At 38.1% G+C, this 21,868-nt stretch overlaps 3 protein-coding genes across 5 annotated transcripts in view; 2 read left to right on the top strand and 1 right to left on the bottom strand.

Moving 5' to 3' along the window:
- The first annotated feature begins 336 nt into the window (after positions 1 to 336).
- On the top strand, positions 337 to 1,056 carry LOC132788746 (uncharacterized). The gene is made up of 2 exons (XM_060796301.1): positions 337 to 445; positions 508 to 1,056. Exons 1-2 carry the CDS (start codon positions 431 to 433, stop codon positions 838 to 840), a joined length of 348 nt encoding a protein of 115 aa, XP_060652284.1. The 5' UTR covers positions 337 to 430; the 3' UTR covers positions 841 to 1,056.
- Positions 981 to 21,868, bottom strand: part of LOC132788745 (GTP-binding protein RAD) — a 42,539-nt gene continuing 21,651 nt past the window's right edge. For 2 of the 3 annotated variants that reach the window (XM_060796298.1, XM_060796300.1), the window contains 8 exons: positions 15,163 to 15,316; positions 13,288 to 13,404; positions 8,253 to 8,570; positions 8,109 to 8,197; positions 3,535 to 3,715; positions 3,291 to 3,424; positions 2,904 to 3,020; positions 981 to 2,311 (listed from right to left, as the gene is read on the bottom strand). In XM_060796298.1, coding sequence (XP_060652281.1) covers positions 2,165 to 2,311; positions 2,904 to 3,020; positions 3,291 to 3,424; positions 3,535 to 3,715; positions 8,109 to 8,197; positions 8,253 to 8,570; positions 13,288 to 13,404; positions 15,163 to 15,316 — 1,257 coding nt within the window. In that variant the 3' untranslated portion in view covers positions 981 to 2,164. The remainder of the gene's footprint in view (positions 2,312 to 2,903; positions 3,021 to 3,290; positions 3,425 to 3,534; positions 3,716 to 8,108; positions 8,198 to 8,252; positions 8,571 to 13,287; positions 13,405 to 15,162; positions 15,317 to 21,868) is intronic. The other variant, XM_060796299.1, reaches the window with a different exon arrangement.
- On the top strand, positions 20,283 to 21,643 carry LOC132792718 (uncharacterized). The gene has a single exon (XM_060802169.1). It carries the CDS (start codon positions 20,426 to 20,428, stop codon positions 21,482 to 21,484), a length of 1,059 nt encoding a protein of 352 aa, XP_060658152.1. The 5' UTR covers positions 20,283 to 20,425; the 3' UTR covers positions 21,485 to 21,643.

Here is a 21,868-nt window from a genome sequence, read left to right as displayed (position 1 = left end):
CTGAGATCATGCGCTAATTACGAGTCGGACACGCGACCGGATGAACAAACAACGTAATAACATTAGTCAGAGGTGTTTGCTGTGACAATAAATCACAACTCAGAAATGTACCAAATGCAGTTCACATGACACGACATCCCTAGCCTCGACAACAGTCGAGTCCGAATCGCGCAAAACGGAAAATGCTCTGATTTTCAACCATACTCAGGCGACATGCTAATTTCCTAGAAGTATTGCATCTTGAATTGCATGTGAAAAACAATATGAGCAATTAGAACAATACAAGGTGCTAATTAACGCAAGCTACAAAACAATTTCTCATTTGTATAAAAGCGATGCCAAGACCCACTGAAGGCACACTTATAGCAAAGCAGTCAAGCCGTTAAGCAGCTAACAGATATTCCAAAGAAGATTACAACTTACAGACACAATGGTGTATATTATGGTAAGTGGGTTCATCAAATAACAGCCATAATAATTCTAATTGATTTGCTCTACTTTAAATAGCAAATTTTGGTGCTAATCACGTGCTGTGTTGCTATGAACATCGTTTATGCCTATCCAGCTGAACAAATCAGCTCAGAGAGCCCAAGACTGAGTGACGAGAGTGAAGTAGAAATCCAGTTGCCATTGGCTGAAGCTGCTCTGCGAAATCTCTATAGATACGAACGCACATTGAACAGACTGCGACGAGCTGTGGCGGAGCTAGACTACGAGGAGGCAGCCGCTGATGACATGGAACTGGCTGAGATAAATGTGTTCCGTCCTCTGTTTCGTTATCGTGCTGAGATCGCCAGACAAGTGAAGAATCCACAGCAACAGCCACAGCAATTTGGCTGAAACCCAAATTCAGAATGCACTTAGTTTAGTTTCATCTCTCATTCGTATTCAAACATTCTCATCACGTTTTGTACCAAAAGTTTAACTTAAGCTAAATAGATATAAAATACAATGAAAACAAAAGGAAACTTTCAAGTTGATTATTTAACATTTATTGTAGTCGTAGTATATATATTATTATTATACATAGAACTGATGTGTTTAGAAAATATCCACAAGTGATTAAGCATATATACACACAAATTGAAACATTTCTAAATTGGGTTTTCTTTTTGTTAAATTTAGTACATACAATTATTGTTGTGTTCTATCCACATTCACATACGCACACGCTTGTCGTTTGCCTCTCTGTGGATGACACTCAAATTCCTTACATTGCAATGGCATTCAATATTGGACTATATATTATATACATACATATCTAAGAAATCGGAAGACACTAAATATTCAACGTATTCAAAAGAGACAACTCAAAACACACTAACGGATCGGATCGGATCGAACAAGGTATTTCTAACTAATTTAAATTTGTTAATTTTTTGCTTTTTCTATTTTTATTTCGATTAAATCTTAAATCGCAAACCCTGTAGCACTGTCCTTAGAAGTAACAAAATCTACCCCACGCATTGAAATTTGGGAGCTGCTCTCTAATCTACACTCTACACATACATTTACATAAATCTTATAAAAACTCGTTTATGTTTAGCGTAGTTTACTGTGGGGTAACTTGAATATGTTGTAAATAGTTAATCTCTGCTAGACTGTTAGAGGTTTATGGGAAAATATTTTATATATATATATTTTTGTTGTTTTTTATTTTCACTTTGCTCAAAGCTTAGAAAAGTTGCTTCTCAATTTAAGTAAGTAGTTAAGTATTTAGTATTTGTTTTGATTCCTTGTTTAAAGTTTTTAGGTTGTTCATTTTTTGTTGCATTTGCTTGGTTCCATAAAGTTGCTCGCCTCCTAGTTGCCTCGTTTTAAACATTAAATTTGATTTAATTTTTGATTATCAGGCCTTAGATACATTTTTGTTGAAGCATATAGACAGACGCTCTCTAAAGTGTTATTATATATATGTATATATAGGTAATCGAAATATCGAAACCTGTTTACCCTTTAAGGTAATGCTTTCTTTGGTTCTTTTCTTTGGTTTATGGTTTTGGTTTTTATAAATATTCACATACTGTTTGATTATACAATTACAAATTACAATTATACCATATATAATTATATACTTAGTAAATATATATTTAAATATTTTTGGTGTTTTGGTGTTTTTCTCTTGTTCTCTCGGTTGAAGCGCATTTTTGGTTTTGTGACTCGCTTAGAGCACCTGCAAATTCTCGCAGTGCTTGAATTTGGAATCCTCCTTGCCCAGTATCCAAGTGAGCATTTGGCGAGCCTTCATGCTGGCCAACATCACACTGCGGCTCTTATACCAATGCGCCGGGGAGCTGCCGTCCCTATGACCCTGAAATCGATTGCATAATTCAAATTACTCAAAGCATGTTGTTTTGCTTGCTGGTCGAAGCGGGATGTTATTCTGCTGTATACTGAATATAATATATATATACAGTATATACAATATACATTCGTTGATTGTTTAGCTGGTATCCAAATATCAATTGGTTGGGTTTTTGTGTGTGGGATTAGTATAAACGATGAGAGAATATGGCAACAAAATGCTCAAGAAATAACACAAAACGAGCAAACAAAACAAACAAAAACAAAGCTGAAGAAATGCATGAGGTAAGATTTGTGGACTTGTTTGGACACTTGACACAATTTCCGCTGTTGGCAAAGAGAAGTACACAAAACAATTGGTTGTTGAAATATTCTGGCAAGAGATCAAAGTCGGAGGTACATTTAGGTAGTATATAGTACTCTATATATGTAAATAACAGTAGGTAAGGGAATTGGAATTGCCGAAAAACACTTAATTGGAATATTTACTTGATTGGTGGCATGCAAAAGTGGCAGCAAAACTGAGTTAGGCGGGGGAGGAGATTGAATAGAGAACTCTCTCAAATAGTTGGTGGTAGTTGGGAGACTGTGTTACTTACCACATCGTCGGCCTTAAGATCAGTCAGTGTCAGACATTTATCAGTTTCTACAGTCTCTACTTTCTTGTCTTTGCTATCTTTAAATTTAGTTTTGTCTTTCGACTTTTTCGGATTCAGCTGCGAAAGCGATTGATCGATTTCATTACACACACAATTACAAAGATTACATAGATCGATAGATGAAACAGAAAAGAAACGAGATGAGAAGCGCGCGATAGAATGATGATATAGATATGATAGATATGTATAGTATATATGATAGATTGATAGATGGAAAGTAGATGAATCAACACCAATTTACGTGTGTTCTAATCTAAGTACCATCAACTACTTAGCATACCCATCGATTAATCAAAAACTTCATTACTTTCGCCACTAATCACCCACCTGCAATAGATTCTGATCCTTCTTGAGCCGTATTTGGGTCAATGTCCCAGCCAACAGTTCATCACAGTTATGGTTAATGCCCACGGATACCTCGATGAACTTGGCTCCAAACGTGCAGGCCACACATTTTCCATCTAGATGGAAACAAGAGAATGAAAACGAAAAAAAAATATGTTGTTCATTTATCAATGGCGAAAATAGCTTCGAGTCATGCGAGGGATTATTGTGTTGCAATTGTAATTACCTTGCGCTGAGACGGCGCGTGATCTGGCCAAATCAATTTTGTTGGCCACCAAAATGGTGGGACGATGGCGCAGCAGGTCCATGTCCTGCAGTCGCGATAAAATCTGCTTGGCCCGTGTAAAGGACTCCTTGTCAATGCAGGAGTAAACCACCAGAAATGCATCCGCCTGTTCCAGTTCATCCTGTTGAGCAAACAACAAACAACAACAAGTTAAGTTAAGCATTTCATTTAAGCCGATAATTAAAAGTTTCAAATGTTGCACTTCAACTGCAATTGCCATAAAGTGCACCTCAATGGCGTGTCCTGTTGCAATACGATGTATAAAAAAAAGAAAACATTCGTACTCTCCGCAGTTGCTTACGTTTACGTTTTTCCTTTTTCTTTATTTATGCTCGTTGAAATTAAAATTATGGCCACTTTGGCCCACAACGACCAAACAAAGTTGCACAGAGAGTTTCGTGTTCTCTGAGTATCTGCATTTGCATCTGCATTTCAGGATCTGCATCCTGTATTCTGTATTCTGCATCCGTTGCAAGGCAATATGACAAAAGTTTGGCATTGCCCCCGCTGAGTGTCTATTATTCGTAAATGTTGCCAGCATCAAGGATAGAGAAGCTGGAGTTCTTCTTTTTTTATAGGTGCCCAAATTAACTATCCTTCTGCATTTTTTATAAGCTCCATAAGCAGAGCGAGCAAGACTTCCAAGTGGCCCCAACTCAAGTGGCAGCTACTTCAACTACTGGCTGGCTGGCTGGCAAAGGTTTTTTGCTCTAGATTTCAGGACAGCTGAATATTCCAAGTTTCGGTTTCGTTAAGAAATTGCAAAAGGGGTTTTGGGATTCGAATTGGAATTGGAAAGCACGCAAAACTTTACTTTTAGTAAATGGAAATTGATGGAATGAATACTGATAAAGTATTAAAATATAAAGTGTTTACTTTTGAAAGACTTGAAAGACAATCATAATTGTCACTTTCATTATATTCTTTCTTCTCTTTGTGTTCTTATTAAGCCTTTCTTGAATGTGGATTTACATTTAAATCTACACTGATCATAGTTGCATATATATTTATAAATTTTATTTATGGGATATTGATTTAATTCTAAATTTTTTAACTGTCTATATTTGGTGTTATATTGAAATCTTTTTTGAAACCTAATTTACATTTAAATCTATACTATACTAATTTGCATATAGTTTTAACAATTTAATTAATATTTAATTAATGTAACACTCAATTTATTAACTACCTATATTTAGCATTATATTCATACGATATCTTTCGTAATAGATTTAATAATAGATTTAAGTCTGCACTCTAGTTATTCCTAAATATTTTTGGCAATTTGATTTATAGTCTCAAACCTAATTCTTAATTGGTTGCCTGTCTGTATTGTACGTTATACTTATACATAACTAATTGTGCCATTATATTCTTAATATATATTTAATAGTATCATAGCTAAACCCTTTCTGACAGAAAATTAATGTATATTTTGCTATAAAGTTGCCAAATTAAATAAAGATGCTCATTTAATGATGACAAACAAAAGCATTATTTCAGAGCAATGTAATAAATTACAAAAACTACATTTGAAAGCATTATATAATATAGTTTTAAAAGTGTAGAAAACACACTATTAAATACTATGCCATAAACCTTCGGCCTCTAACAATCGTTCTTTAATCGATGACTTATCGCTAAAAATTAAAGCTGGCAAATGTCTCGGGTCATGCATGTCGTCATGCCTAATTCTGGCAACCATTTTAAATCATACAGAGTTTAACAACGTTGCATATTTAACGCCCTGAACGCCCTAGGGCATGCGTTGCAAGTGGGCGTGGCGGAAGTGACGCGGCATTTTGGCAGCTTTTGGCTAACATTTTTTGTTACTTTTGTGGCTTGAAAGCAGCCATAAAGCAACGCCAGGCACATCCGGCATTTTGGCAGCAATTTACGATTGCAGAATGCACACACACACACACATATGCATATGTGTGTTTATATAGGTATATGTGTGTGTGTGGCAAGGTGTTTATGATTGACGGGCATGCTTGTGTGCATTTGCCATAAGTTGCGCCAACAATTTTTACTGCTGCTGCTTCTGTTTATTATTTGTTCTTTCAACTTTCAACTTTTGCATGAACGCGACGCTTTAATACGCTTTGCTTTCTTTGTCCAAAGCGGATAAATTGTTGCCATTTCCTTTTGTTTGTCAACGCAGATGCCCCAATACCCCTTCTTTCTTCTATCCTCTCTGCCTCTTGTCTCTACTCTTGCTCGCTGTCTGCGTTGGCCCACAATCGTCGCCTTAATCATCGCCATTATTGCTTGCGCCAACGTCGCATCGTGTCGCGTCGTTCCGCTAACCCGCTCCTACATCTTACCCCTCCCATCCTCTTCTTCCTCCTCCATCCAACAAAAATATATACGCCTCAGGATCCATATTCTCATTCCCCTTACCCCAGCATAACCCAATCACATTGCCCGCTGGGCTTCTTGCTGGTCATTTGGCATTTGGCCAGCAATTTGGCATTTCGATTGCATGTTTATCGCCGTTCTGCTTGTTTGTTGTTGTTGTTGTTGTTCTTGGTGTTGTTCTTCTGGTTGCTCTTGTTGTTGTTGTGCTCATTGTAGCTATTGCAAAAATTGCTCAGCATTTGTTATTCTGACTATTTCCCATTTGCCGCAGCAGCAGCAACAGCAGCTCCTCTTGATGTGTTGCTTCTGTATCTGTGTGTGTGTGTGTGTGTGTGTTTTCCAACTCGAATCAGTCACATCAGTTCAACATTATCGGTTGCGCCATCGGCAAAAGTTGACTCTCCTCTTTGGTCACTTGACTTGAAGGTTAAATTCTGTTAAACTCTCTTTCATTTTGGCTATTTCACTCCAACGCTCTTTTAGTTATCTTTATCCAATTTATTTCTTAAAACGAACCAAATCTTGTGACGTATTGCACGCTAGATATTTACACCATTTCAAATGTAAAGGATCTCTTTAAGCTCTTTAAAATCAGATTTAGCTCTATTTATTACGTTCATTTATTTTGGATTTAAAAATTTCCCAACTCAAAGCAATAATAATGGTTTTTTTCCCTTTCTTTTTTCCTTTTCCTATTTTCAGTGAAAAAATCCTAAACTGAAACAATTTTAAATATAATATAAGTAAAAGTTAATTTAATAGCTCTGCATTGGTGCTATGTTTAGAGCTAAGCTTGATATTAGGAATTTTTACTATTTTAAGATAAGATATAGAAATTCGTTTACTTTTTGGTTTCCGTACGAATTTGTTCATTTCATTTCAAAAAAAATTATTCCAAAATCATTCTTAGCTCTTATTAAAGCCTTTATTAGAGCTATATGATCTTTGGCATATGTAATTTCATTTACCCATATGATATTTGCTGACGATCATTGATACGATTTACAAATTTTCAAAAACTTTATATTCATAACTCTTATTATCAATACCTATCATCACTTGTTTGTAGCTTCATTTTCTAAAAAATTTTCTCTTATTTTGTCTCTTTATTTATTAAAGATTGATTTTGATATTATTATTATTAATTTTTACTCTTATTTATCTCTTAATTTTCCAAAAAGTGTCTCTCATGTTGTCATTATAGTATATTTCACTGTATTTTGATTTAACAAATATTATTATAAATGCTCTTTCTCTTGTCTGTCATCTCATTTTCATTTTCTTAATAACTCTTTTACTCTTTCTCTTTTTACCTCAGTACCCCCTGAAGAGCTTCTTCCACATCACTTGACTTGGCTACAATCCCTCGGTTGATCTGCTCTCATTTTCCATTTCGTTTTATGCTCTTCAGCAGCTCGAAAACTCAAGCCTGAGCTGCTATAAAGCCAGCTTATAGCCCATTGGGCATGCCCTTTAAGCCGTATACGAAATGGAAACACCCTCGTAATTAAGGGTACTTGTGAATGCAGGCCATGTGGCAAGTTGGCACAAGGTGTGTGCTGCATGCCACAGAGTGAAATTTGTGGCTGCCATTTGCTGCACTTTGGGTTTACAGCACAACTTGCAGGCTTTATTTCGTTTCTTTTTTTTTTGCGCTGCACTTAATTTTCGTAAACTATTTTAGAATTTGATTTGATGTGGAAGAAAACATTGTATGGTTTAATTGGTGGCAGAAAGTTTTGTGCTATGGCATGATGTAGCACTTGGCTGCCACTTTTGGGCTGGCAGCCGCAGTCATCGTCGTCAGTTTGCATTTGTAATTAATTCATGTTGGCACAAAACAAAATGTCAAATGGCTTTTTGGGGCCATGTTCAAACTGTTTGTTGGCCAGCTGCAAATCTCATCTCAGCTGTGGCAAAACCGATTTGTCTTACTCCAGCTACGTGAAGGGAATGCGAAGAGGGGGCGTTTTTGGGTGGCCCCCAATGTTAATAGTGAAATATTTAACAACAATTACGACAAAGCAAACACACGCACAAACACGCGAGTCGTATACGTAATATGGCAACAAGCTAATGCCGTGTATGAGAGTGTCTAAGTGTGTTTGCACTGTGATAAATGGATCAAATGGGGCTTTGTCTTTGGGGCTTACCTTGCTCTCCGTGTTGCCCGTGAGAAACTTCAGCTCCGATTCGATGCCATTCAAAATAATTGAGATATTCTGTTCAGCCTCATCGCATTCTGCGGGCAAAAGGGATTAGTCAAGACAACAGCAAACAGAAGACGACGAACTTACCTGGTCCATCGTAGGCATTAATGCAATCGGATGTGCGAAACTGCGAGACAAGTGCCTGCTTGCCCACACCCGCTGAGCCGAGCATTTCGACGCGATAGAACTCCACCGGCTGATGGTTGTCCTGGCCAGGAGCCTCGCTGAAGCCATTAGTGCTGCTGCCGCCGCCATTATAGGCGCTGCCTAGTCCGAGGCTGCTGCCACCGCCACCGCCGCCATTAAGACCGGCCATCGCATTGCGTGTGTGCATGGGACTAACGGGCGCCAGGCTGTTGCTGCGTGAGCGTCGTCTTCGGAAGGAGTCACCGCGATTGATGATGCCTAGGAGAGGGAAAAAGAACAAAGAGTTCAAGTGTTGCAAGAGTGAAAGAGAAAAAACTACAGAGTTGAAGTGTTGCAAGAGTGAAGAAGAAAGACCTACGCATTAAATCGTTGCCTGAAGTAAGCTTTTAAAATATGCTAAACGCATCGCTGACTAGACGTACTACGTGTGTGTGTGTGGCTGTTGCATTTTATTGGTATGTTGCACACGTGGCGTATGCGCAACCATGTGAAGCATTCTCCCGCATATGTTGCTCATACGCCACGTTGCGTCTGCTGAAACTATCGGTTCCTGTAGTTTCCTGCTGCTGCAGGCAACAACACATGTTTCTTTCCTTAATTCTTTGCCGGCAGCTGTCATTTTGCGATTGAGTTGAGGGCTTACAAATTTAAACATTCATTAGCCAAAAGCGCTTTTCACTTTTATTCCCAAAAGAGCAAATGAAATCGTAATAAATCTAAATTTTCATTATGCTTGCATGAGCTGCTTAATGTCGAATTTGCACTCAGTTATTTGAGTGCACTCAAGCGAGCAGTCACAAGTGCACAAGGTGTCTGCTTGTCTAGGTGAACAGCCTTTCATTGTCACATTTTTTGTTGTTGTTGTTATTGTTGTTCAGCTCATCAATGGGTTAAACAAATTTCAGGTTGCGGTTGTGTTGCTTGCTTTATGAGATTATTTTGTGTACATTTAAATGTCATAAATAGATTTATTGCCAGCTTTATTGCATGTTGGCTGACGCCTTGTGTTATTTCTGAATTTATCGTTGATTTCTTTCGAGACGCGTTCTTTGCCTTCTTCCCTCTCTTCGCTTTGCCTGCCTGCTGCATGGTCATTAATTGTGCAAATTGAATTAATTGCCAAAATGTCTATAAACATTTACATTTGCGCCAATAGTTTTCCGATTTGTACTTTTACAAAGGAGACGCACAGGGGCGTCAGGGGTCAGGGATCAGGGGTATGATGGAAAAGCCATAAAAACGCCTGGCAAATACACATATTGTGTGTGTGTTCTATATGGAAATAAATCGACAATTGCGATTTTGCAATCATTTCATTTGAACATTTTCCTAGGTGAAAACGAACTGCAATAAAATTTCAAACAATTGTTTTTCCCTTTCCTTTTGCTCTTCCTTCTTCTTTTGTTTTGTTACAATAAATATTTGTACAAATGCTAAATGTTTAATTTTAGAGTGTATGAGGCATCAAATGGTCCTAGTTTACGACCAGTTTATGTGCAGAACCTGGCTAAATGAACTCAGCAATGTAATCAAATTTGTACAATTCCACATAACAAATAGCACAGCAGATGCTGAAGGAGAACGAGAATTCGCTGAAAATAATATTAGTCAAGTATTTATTTTTGGGTTGCTTTTATGATTGTCAAAGGAGAGAAAGTCAGGCAAGGAATTGTATAGAAATTTTGATAAAATGTATACAATGTGTATTAATTAGCAATAGAGTAGATGAATTCATCTATGTAATCATAATGAAGACTTTAATTTATTTAATTTCGTTATTTCGGAATGTTTTACAATTCAGCCTTTTTCTTTAGCGTTTAGCGTCAATCAAGCGCTTTGAATTCGATTTTCTAACCTCTTCTCTTTCTTATCGATGTTTTCAAAGTGAATTTATCTAAAGTAATCATAGTGCAGATGCTTATTAGCTTAATTTGATTTAGTCTTTACGCTTCTATTTCCCAAAGTTTGAAATTGATTCTCCAACCTCTTATCTTTCAAATCCTTATGTTCAAGATGAATTAATCTAAAGTAACCATAGTGGGGATGATTAATATTTGAATTTATTTAATTTCGTTATTTGAGAATGTTTTATAATTAAGTCGATCGATCGATTGATCGATTCTTAATCAGTTGTCTAACCTCATCTCTTTCTTATCGATATTCACATTTCTTATATGTTGAGCAGCGCTTAGCGTTTAAGTGTTGTGTTATGTTTAAATGTTAACTCAAGCAATTCTGCAATAGATATATTTCGCTGTTAATTGTTCTTCTGCTTTTAATAATTATTTTCATTTAAAGTATTTCTAGCGCTTCATTATAATTTGTCTGCATTTTAATTTCTTTGCTTTCCATAAATTCCTTTCTTTACGGTGTTTATATTAAACAATTGGGAGAGTATAAAATCTTCGATCTGGATCCATTTCTACATTTATTAATTGCAATTTCTTTGTGTTATTAATAGCATTTCGAAATCTCAATCAATGCTAAAATGTTTAATCTATTGTTTGCCTCATTTTTCATTTCCACTTTGATGTGTCTTTGAATTGTTTTTTTCAGCCATTTTCGCAACGGGTTTTTTGTGCATTGCTTCGCTTTTTTCTGTAGAATTTTTTAATAATGAATAACTGCTTAAGCAAATAAATATCAATTTTTATGCGTTGATTGATTTAAAGCTCGACAAGTGTTGCACGAGATTTTGCACATGTTTTTCTGATGGGAATCTAAAAGGCAACAAAAAAAGCATTGCTCGCTTTCAAGGTTGCGTGCATAAAAAAAGATTTCACTTACGCGAATGTATTTCGATCTTCTGTTTATTTTCTGTATTTTTGGCATTTTCTTATTGTATAAATAAATCAATTGGCAGCTAAGAAGCCATTCGAGTTGAGTCAGTCACAATCATCTAACGCATATGTGTGGCAATTTGGCTGTGTAAACATACACACACACCCACGCACACACACACACACACAGACAGACATCGAGGCATGAAGCAACGCACTCGCAATGCGATTGGGACGTGCGTGGACTTTATTCAATTATAATTCAATTTACACAGCAAGCGTCATCATAACCAGCTTGCAGCATGCCACACACTCGACTGTCAGTTCAATTACACACACTCACACACACACTCACACTTGCACGCCTTTTGACGCACACACATTGTGGCCGCTTTTGGTCAATTCTTTTTCGAATGAAAATCTCACTCCTGGCGCTTCATTGCCTGACGCTGATGACTGACACTCGCCAGCGTTCCAATTAATCACGGCAGCGCCTCCTTTTCCTCCCAGCACTTGAAGTGTGCTTTAAACTCGCTTTATTTACTTTGTATACTCGTTACCCATAGGGTAGAAGGGTATCATAATATTGTGCCAAAAGGAAATTTGTGTAACAGGCAGAAGGAGGTATCTACAACCCTATAAAGTATAACATAATATAATAATATAGCCATGTCTGTCTGTCTGTCCGTCCGTTTGAATACCTAGATCTCAGAGACTGTAAGAGATAGAGATATAGTTTTTGGGTATATAGAATACCAATTACAGTATTTACGATCAGATAAACAGTGTAGAAGTTATTTAAAAATACTTTTGTATGGAAAAAGCGCCTACTTACTATGGGTCTTAGTTGCTATAGCTGACAATCTGGTATATTTTTGTACTCTATTGTACATTTTGAATGTAGCACTATATGAATATACCAATTATAGTATATTTTAGTATTTTGTAGATTTTCAGCATAATGCCGCACTTTTTTGCTTTTATTCAAAGTGGTTAGCGGGTATCTCACAGTCGATAACACTCGGCTGTAGCTTTCTTACTTGTTTTAGCATTCTTTTTTTTTTGGTTTAAATTCAAACGGCGAACATAATTGATGGACTACATCGACAGCGTATTAAGTTTAATGAAATTTGTGCACACATGACGCAGCATCGAGTAAACCTCAAGGATGCCACACTGAGCTGAATAAGTATACGCACACATGTATGAGTCTGTGTGTGGCACATTTTCTTGCATTCGAAAGCAATTTAGTTGAGTAAACGCAGGAACTTCATTGAATTTTAATATGCAATGCGTTTCATTTGCCAGTTTGAAACATGTCGTTCCCCCAGTTGACTACTGACTACAATTTGCACAGTGCCTTCGCATGTGTAAGAATGTGAATTTGTGTTCTGCTGGCAACTCGAATACCCTTAGGAATGAACGCAAAGACAATCTTGCTGACGTACGAAACTGAAACTCTTGATTATGATGCTCAGTTGGCGTGCAGAAAGCGCACAATTGAGTTAAGAGCAGGTTAAAGAGCGAACGAAGAACGCAGAGAAGATAAGTGATGATACTTGTCAGACAGTGTGTTTTTTTTGGTGGGTTTGACCTGCGACTTGGCAAAGTCATGATACTCTTGCACAGTTTGCTCTTCAGTCTAGCCAAGTGTGTGCGTGTTTCTCCCATAAGAACTCCCCTCTCCCTCTTCCGTCTCTTGTTCTTACTCTGCGGTTGAGCTTAAACACGTAGTTAAGGACCACATGCATTTATGCATGCAAACAGACACCGAATCTTGAATGTTCCGACGTACCACGTTGCGTATGTGTAACAATAACGTGACACAAATATAGACGAGAGAGCGAAAGGACCAAGAAACTACTTCGACTACGACTACTACGATTACAATTTATGGACCCTGGCCTAAGTGGCATTAAATGCCATAAGGAACAGCCTTTTAAGATTTCAATGAAACAATCATTTGCCATCTCCTGTGGGCCATTGCCATGTGTGTGTGTGTGTGTGTGTGAGGGCCTTTTGACATTGTTAAACCTAATCCCTGGCATTCAGCTAGCAGCCGACGGGTTCAGCTTTTGTTGATTTTCAATTTCGAAATTAATAAATGCGAACAAAGCCCCAGTCGCTGTCTTTTGTACGTCTCACTATTGCTGTCTCTTTCGCGAGTTACATGTGTGTGTGTGTCTATCTCTTACCTCCTTTGGATGCACTGAATGTGCGTAGGCGATCCACATCCTCGTCGTCGTCGTTCACCCTCAGGTGATGCATGTTCATTGTGGGCACGTCCAGAAAAGCGTTCGATTTTCTATGTCCTGTCCAAATGAAATATCAAAATAATATTAATTCAATTGCAATACAATTGATTACGTTGCATTTCTCTCAGCCAATATACGATTCTGCAATTGTTGTATGAATTGGTTGAGAAAGGAAATTAATAACTAAATACTTGTAGTTGCCTACAGATGAATTGAGAAGAGCTTCTGTAACTTTCTAAGTAGCTTGTGTTTTCTTACGTTAAATTATTTTCATGAAAGTTGAAATATATTTAACTTAAGTGAAGTGCAATTGGAAATTTAATTTCAATCTTAGCACACTTCCCTTTCTGTCTAAATGAAATATGAAATTAAATTATTCACTTTCAATATAATTGATTTCGCTGCATTCTTCTCAGCCAATTTAGGGTTATGCAATTGGTGTATAAAATGATTGAAAAAGGAAATTAATTACTAAAGAGTTTCAGCGTCAGTGAATTAAGTTTCGAGATAACTTGAACTCTTTAAGTAATTTATTTTTTCTTTCGTTGGCTTTTACGTTGATTTTTTTAAACGCAAATTTAAGTAGATTAAACTTGAGTGAAGTGCAATTGAGAATTTAATTTCAATCTTAAATTAATTCAATTGCAATGTAATTAACTTCGTTGCATTCTCTGAAGAGTTTTCGCCAATTGAATTGTGCTTTGGGACATATTTAACTCTTTATGTAGTTGGATTTTACATATATTATTTTAATGAAAGTTAAAATGTATTAAACTTTGATAAAATGCAAATGAAAATTTAATTCAAGTCTTTACACTTTACAAAGTATCTTAACAAAGCACAAGGCCAACACCTAGAATTTGTCCTTTCGGAATACTAGACAAAAATTCATTAAAATTCACTGAGTGTATTACTCGTATTCTATCCTTTGTGTTCATTGCACTTTGTTTGCATATTTTTCCAAATAAGTGAGAACAATGGGACACATGTGGAACATGAAAAATTGCAGTTGAAATCTCTTTACATAATTTTCAGAATTCAATTCTTACACAAATTAAAACGTATTTAAATCCACACGAAAATATTTATTCAATAATTGCATTGTCAAATTATATATATACTTTAAATTAAAAGCTGCTTTTTATAATCTTGATAAGAGTGATGTTATAATTAATATTAAATATTTGTTTTATTTTTTTCTAAACTCTTCACTATTAAGTTTTGATTTAAATTTTGGATCATTGGAATATAAGGAGAGAGAGGCTAAACAATTTGAATTTAAAAACTGTGATTTTTGTTATTGATTTTGGATCATGTTCCATTCTATGTTCTATTCTGGGAAAATTGTGATACATAATTTAAACAACTTTCATCACTTTCTAGAGCACTCTTTATTTATAATCTAGATTAGCATTAAAATTGTGTGAATTTATCGTAATTCTGTGGAATAATTCCGTAAATTTAGCAGTGAAAATCCAAAATAAAAATATATTTGCAACATATGCTGATATTCGCATATGTTGCGTTGTGAAATATTTTATGAGCCGTTATAAATAGACTGTCATAACTGGGAAAAGTGTCTGACTGCCGCCAGCTCCCGCTGGTCACAGAGAGATGGCGTGATGACGATGATGATGGTGGAATGGGGAGACAACATTAATGTGGTCAATTGGCTGGGCAAGCAAGTTCTTAGTTGACGCGGTGGTCGTAATTTGGCTAAGAGCTTGAGCTTCAGTTTATGCGCTGCATAAAATGACGGACGGCACTTGGCTAATTTGTTGGCGGCACACTTTTTGATTGGCCATTAAAACTTACCGTGCGGCTGCGGTCGACGCTGCGACAGTTTGCGACGCTGCGGAGGCGTCTCCGTTTCGCTTAGTCGCGGCTCGCTGGTGCAATACGAGCGTGTCTCCTGCAGCGTGTGTTGTTGCTGTTGCTGCTGCTGCTGCGCCTGAGTGCGACGACGGACCTGCAAGAGTCGATAAGAGAGAGAGAGACTTCGGGTTAAATGTCTGTGTAAACAACAAGTGGAAGCCTAAGGGCAAGTGGCCCATGTGGCGTATACATAATCTTGCCCCATTGACAGTTACATCATCAATCAGACAATCAGACAGCGTCGGAGACAGCTTGGCAGGGTCGCAATAGCAGTCGCAGTCTGAGTCTTGATTCTTGAGTCTATCAGGGCATTGATTTATGCATTGGCGCAGCAAGAAATTAAATTGCAAAATGTCGCACACAAATCAAATTGCATTTGTTTGCTCTTTCTCTCTCTGTGTGTGTGACTTGAGTTTAGTTTAGTTTACTGGAAAAATGTCAAGGCTTAATCGAGCTACACTCACTCATTCATTCATTGAATAGGGGGCAGAAATGGAGGGAATCTAAAGCTTGGCTGCCACTCAAATGGCAATCAGCGTTGCGTTTGTTTGTTGCACGTCCTTTGGCTAACTAAATCGCCACTCTGTCTCTAGCCATATCCTTTCGACACGGATGCGTGTGCGTTGACAACGCAACGAAAACCCATTTAAGCACCTGTCCCACACCTGTCCTATGTGCTGTGTGCTGTCTGCTTTGCTCTTTTCCCCTGCCCCCCTCCCGTCTATCATCTCCTTTCTCCTTTTTTACCTGTCCGAACAGTTTGTGCGTCTTCTGCATTCAGTTTGGCGCTGCAAAACTTTATGCGACATGTGAATGTGACACTGAGTTTCAATGTGAATGTGACTGCAATAGCTTCAACTTTGTTAGCAGCTTCCGACTGCTTTCCCCCCGCCCCTTCCGATAATGGCCCTCACTCTCGCTTTTGTGGCTTATACACGAGGTTCGCTCAGTCTTTTAGCCGGAAGCGTTCTTTACGTGCCGGCATCAGCTGTCAAGTGTCGACGGATTTGGGCCACAGCCACACAGTGCAGGCGACCAGCCATTAGCCAAGTCCTCTCCCCTTTTCCCCTTCCTTCTCGCCACTGTCTGTGTTTATTTAGTGGCCAATGCCTTGCGCCTTTTTATGGCGCACCACAATTCATGGCTGTAGGCCGAAACTCTAGGCCAGAGTTGAGTTCGCGTGACCAGTAATTGCTCCACTTGTTTCCCTCCGTCTCTGTGTCTCTCTGTTTTACTTGCTGGCTTAATCAAATATTGTTGCATACATACTCGTACATATTTATAACTACATACAGCACGAAGTATGTACATAAGTTCTTTCATTTTTAGTTGTCACTGCCGGATGCAGCATGTCTTCAGTTAGCTGGACTTTTTGTGGGCTGCCAGCAAAATTAATTACATCCGGCTTTTGTGCTTTTGATCCTCTCTCTGTCTCTCAACTTGACTTGACTATTCCCTGATTGTCGTTCGACCTTGTCTTCAATTTGTGTCTGCTTAATTCCCAATTAGTCCGTGGGGCATTCGCTTTCATTGTGCGTCAAGCTGTTAATTTATTACCATTTCGGCTTTCCTTATGCCCAATTGGTAAGAACTAAATCCTGACCAACATAACTCATCTGACTTATGTTCTATATATTAATTGGATTCATCAACTTTAGAATGTGGCTAAAATACTTTACTGTCATATCCTATTATTAAAGTATAATTGGATAGCTCGAAACAGCTTTGTGCCACAGCTTGTAATGAGATTATTTTGAGCTTTTTGTGTGATTGTTTACTTTTTTAAAAAAAAGTATAAAGATAGCAAGAGCTTTATGACATCTTTTTTATGTATATATTAAATATGAAATTATTTTTAACAGTTTGCTAACGCTTTTCTAAAATATCTGAAATTTTCATTCTTAATAAAATTATACTATTAATATAACTTTCTATACGCGCAACTCATAGAAAAGTATTATAAATTATATTATAGGAAGTGTATGTAACGAGCATAAGGAGTCATCTCCGACCCCATAAAGTATATGTATATATTCTTTGATATATCCGATTCGATATATGTGTTTCCGTCTCTCTGACTGTCCATATGAGCACCCAAATCTCAGAGACTATAAGAGATAGCTATATCATTTTATGGTACATACATACAATAATAACAATAGTATTTATGAATCCTTAAAATTCGATTGAGATCAGACAAAAATTTCAGATAATATGGTATACTTTAAAAGTAATACCCTACAGTTTTGCTCTTATTCACAATGGATAGCGGGTTTCTCACAGTCGAGCACACTGGACTGTTCCTTTCCTAGTTGTTATAACAGCAAATATGACCGATAAGAGAAGCTCAACCATAGTATCAGCTTGAAGATAAGCAAGTTATATTAATTCTAGTTAATTGATGCGACTCTTATGTGTCATAAAAAATACAGTCAATGAAATTGTCTATTTTTGGCTATTAAATATGAGAATTTATCCACACTTTCAGTTAGCCGCATTTAATGAATAATCATAAATTAGAGAGCAACGCACTTCCGTTATAAATCTGATGATTCAACTCATAAAGTTTGCTTATCAAATGATAGAATACTTTATTATTATCGACGACAATATCAATTTCCCCACAGAGACTCGTAAAGTTCTTTTTAGTATTCCGTTCCGTTCTTTATCCATGCTAGTTGTCTTTAGAAGAGTATGCAAATGAGTAGTAGTAAAAAACCCAAAAGGAATTCATTATTGTTGTTGGGAAAATGAGCTTTCCACTTGTTAAGCTGCGCCGTTTGCATTGTGAATTTGTAGTTGTGATCATGCTGATTGCCAAAGCGCGAATGCGTCGTGTTTTAACTTGAAATTACACCTACTACACTCTCATTGCATCTCTCTCTCTCTCTGTCTCTCGTTTGTCTTTGTCGCTTTTCTTGTCATTTCTTTTGTCTAGCCTGATGTCTCATTAAACTTTGCTGCGTGCAGCTGCAAAAGTGCGGCGAACTTATTATAAAATCGACAGACTTCGCAAGTTCTTTTCAGCTTTTTTCTTCTCCTTGTTTTTTGCACAAGCAAAGAAAACTCATTTCATTCCATTTGCTGCTGGGTCTTCCCATTGCCAGCTGCGTAATGATGCCGATGGCCACGCCCCGGCAACGCCCTAATGTGACATATGTGTAAAGTATGTTGATGTCGAGCTGCTGAAACTTTTCTCCCCTAAAACTCGTAAATTTTTTGCAGTTAGTAGCGCATCGTTGCCATTTTATTTATTTTTTTTTTGCTCCTTGATATTTACGCTTGGCAACGGTTGCACATTGGCTTCACTTGATGCCGCATTTTGTGTGCTAATAACGCCACCCAAGGAGCAGGACAAACAAGGACATCACTCAGTCACACACACACAGCACTTTGCACACTTCAATCTCGTGACAGACAAACACGAAACATAGAATAACGTTGACGTTACGCATACGCAGCGTGGTACACGGCACACGGCGCAGCACAGAGCTCAGCACGACATGGCCTTTGACACATATGACACGTGCTTGGATCCTTTGTGCGCAATGGAATAGCATCAGAAATTGAATTTGGCCAGAGCATAATTCAATTCACACTCTCAAATTCAGCCGGGCTTAGGCGACAGACACTCAATCAAAATTGGGGCAGACGCATTTTCTTAAACGTAAACGTAAACGTAAACGCAAACGCAAACGCAATCGCAGCGCTGGCAACATGCAAAACAGATCTTAAATGACGCGTGGCATGTGGCACGTTTTAGATTGTTGTTGTATCGCTCTTTTATTATGACGTGAAATTCAATGCTTCTGGCTGGCAACTGTCAAAACTGTTGTCCTGCTTCTCTGTTGGCCAACTTCCTTTCCTCCTCCCTCCCTTGTCTCTGTCGCTCACCTTCCTGCCGCTTGACAATCAACACCACCAACTGTTGTTGCCTCGGCTCGTGGAGGGGAAATCGATAAACATGCTGAAATGAGATGATAGCCAAGCTGAAAAAGCAGCCAGTTTTGCACACAACTTTTGTACAACTCGTCGCTTACATATTTTATGCACACTTGGTGAGAAAGGTCTAACGAATTGGCGTAATCTTTTGACAACTCTGAAGTGAGCGCGCTTCTTTTTTTCTTTTTCTTTTTTTTTTTTGTAAAGCCGCTTGGGATGAGCTCTCTTTAAGTTGGCTTTCAATATTCACCAACTGAAAAGGGATATATTGTGTTGACGCCTTCTTTATTAAAGCAGCTATATTAAAGGAGCTTTGGCTGCGGCTTCAGCACTTTAGCTTCTCAAATGAAGCAGCGCAAGTAATATAGAGTATAAGGTCTCTTGTCTTAGAAGTCATTATTTTTAATATTTATTGCGATAATTACTGTATGAAGCAAGCCAGAAGGCTTGAGTTGAGCGTGCTCGACTGTAGAATATTCAGTCTCCATTTTTGTGAAAATATTTTAAAATATACCAAAGAATATTTTTAGTATATTAATGTACGATTACATAATAAACATTTACTTTACAGTATTTATCAGAGTACTTAAAAATATAATTACAACTAAAATATACCAAAAGATATTTTAGTATATTAATATACTACTATACTTAAAATACTGAAAATCTTCTAAACTGCAATTCCCACCATCTCAGAAATATATTAACAACTAATATATACCGAAAGCTATGTTTGGTATATCATTATACTACTATGTTAAAAATATACTATGCCATATATAAAAATTACTAATATTTTCAATCTGCAATTTCCACCATCTCAGAAATGTATAAAAATGTAATAAACTGCATATTCCGAGAAAACATCTTTGTCTATTAAAATTTCTGATAAAGAATGTTAAATTTGAATCTTGTGAGACGCATTTCAAATGTCTAACAACAAAAACTTTTTCAATGAAAACTTTTGCCATTTCTAGTCTTTTAAATTGAGATTATAAATGCCTGAACAATACTCGAAGCTCTTAGCTAATATTCTTAAATCGATTTCAATTTTAATTGGTTGGCCAAGTATCATGTTAAATTAAGTTGAGTAGATTCTCTCCACAGTAGGCTGCTGCTCATTTTGCCATTTGGTTTAATAAATTTGTTAATTAATAGTGAAATACTTGAACAAAACATAACACAAGAAGACTGAGAAAGCAGCCCAAAGTTGGTTGAAGTGATTGGCAACTCTTTAGTTAATACTTCGAAATCGTACAGAATGCGCGTAATAAATAAACGCTTGACCGTGCAGTATTTGCAACGGAGTGAGGAGTGCCTAAATCCTTTGGGTCAGTCCTCGCTCTTCATGAGCTCGAGGCGAGCGCAGCAAGATCACGAGGGCTTGGAAGCGAGTGTGCTAAAGGAGCTACTCAACTTGGACGAGGCACTTCGTGACTACTTCAAGGAATGGCTCAGCGAATTGTCGCTGCAACGCATGGCGGCGGAAAAGCTGTTGAAACTCTCCAAGGACTATATGGTGAAGACGGAAATGTCGTGCTCGGCACCGAAATTCCCCATTGCCGACACCGATGCCATTGTGAACAAGTATCAAGTGCACTATCAGATCATACTCAGCTCGAATTCGGCGATGCATCGTGGTCTGAATGCGCTGCGTAAGTTTCTGTTGGCCTTTCGTCGGGAGAGTCGCAAACTGGATCTGAGCAGTGAGACGCCTTTCGTGTTGGGCGACATGTTTCACAAGCCCATCAAGTTCTTTATGGATTTGGCCGAGGAGTTGTTTGGCTACTTCCATTGCAGTTATCTCAAGCTCGACTGTGGCTCACGTCATCTGGATCCTGCCGATTTGATGGCCGTGGAGAACTATCAAAAAATACTTGCGCCCTGCGAGGAATTCGATGAATATCTGCAACACAATCTGGGCTATTGCCAGTGCCTACGTCCCGTCCAGCCGTGCCCTCCCGTGCCGCGACAAACGCCACCAAAGACCAACGGACTGGAGCAGCTGATGGTGTTGGCTCAGCAGCGACGTTGCGCTCGACGCGTGAGCAAGATGACAGCCAAGACGGAGGAAGTTGTGCAGGCAACGCCATCGAAGCAGGAATCCGTCGAACTCAATCTGGAGCACGAGTTGCGCATGAATCAGCTGAGCATGCGTCTGGCCATGTTGCGGCAATCGCGGGGCAACTTCCAAACCGGCTACGATCGTGATATTGTGGAGCAAATGATCTACGCCCTGAGTCCATCGCTGATGCCCGATACGTATTTGCCGCCACAGTCGAGAGCGGCTCCCACTTTGAGTTCCCCGCCAGCTTTATAGTAGTTGCCACTCTATTACATTCAATCTCTCCCCGATGTATAATAAATCTCGTATTGCAATTCAAATTACAAGCTGCAAATTAACGACACAAATGCACGTGATTTCATTTTGGCAAATAAACATGGCCGGAGCGAGAGCATCGAATTTGCATACAAATGCATCCAACGAGGTTGCCACTTAGCCGCACGCAAAGTGCACTGCTTGTTGCACGTGGCAAGTGGCAAGTGGCAAGTGCTTACTCCAGCTGCAGGCGATTCAATCTAAATCTGATTTGTATACAACTACGAGCACAAGCGCTTGCTGCATCAGCACTCTTGTACTCTTATACTCTTGTTGCATGCAACTGCCAGTTGCCCAATTTTCGTGCCACAACTGCTGCGAGTT

The sequence above is a fragment of the Drosophila nasuta genome, chromosome 3 (genome assembly GCF_023558535.2).
Source record: "Drosophila nasuta strain 15112-1781.00 chromosome 3, ASM2355853v1, whole genome shotgun sequence".
NCBI classification, from domain to species: Eukaryota; Metazoa; Arthropoda; class Insecta; order Diptera; family Drosophilidae; genus Drosophila; species Drosophila nasuta.
This window is presented reverse-complemented; position numbering and strand designations above follow the sequence as displayed.

Bases quoted from the DNA above. Each gene is read 5' to 3' on its own strand.
- LOC132792718 (XM_060802169.1), top strand. From the start codon at position 20,426: ATGCGCGTAATAAATAAACGCTTGACCGTGCAGTATTTGCAACGGAGT.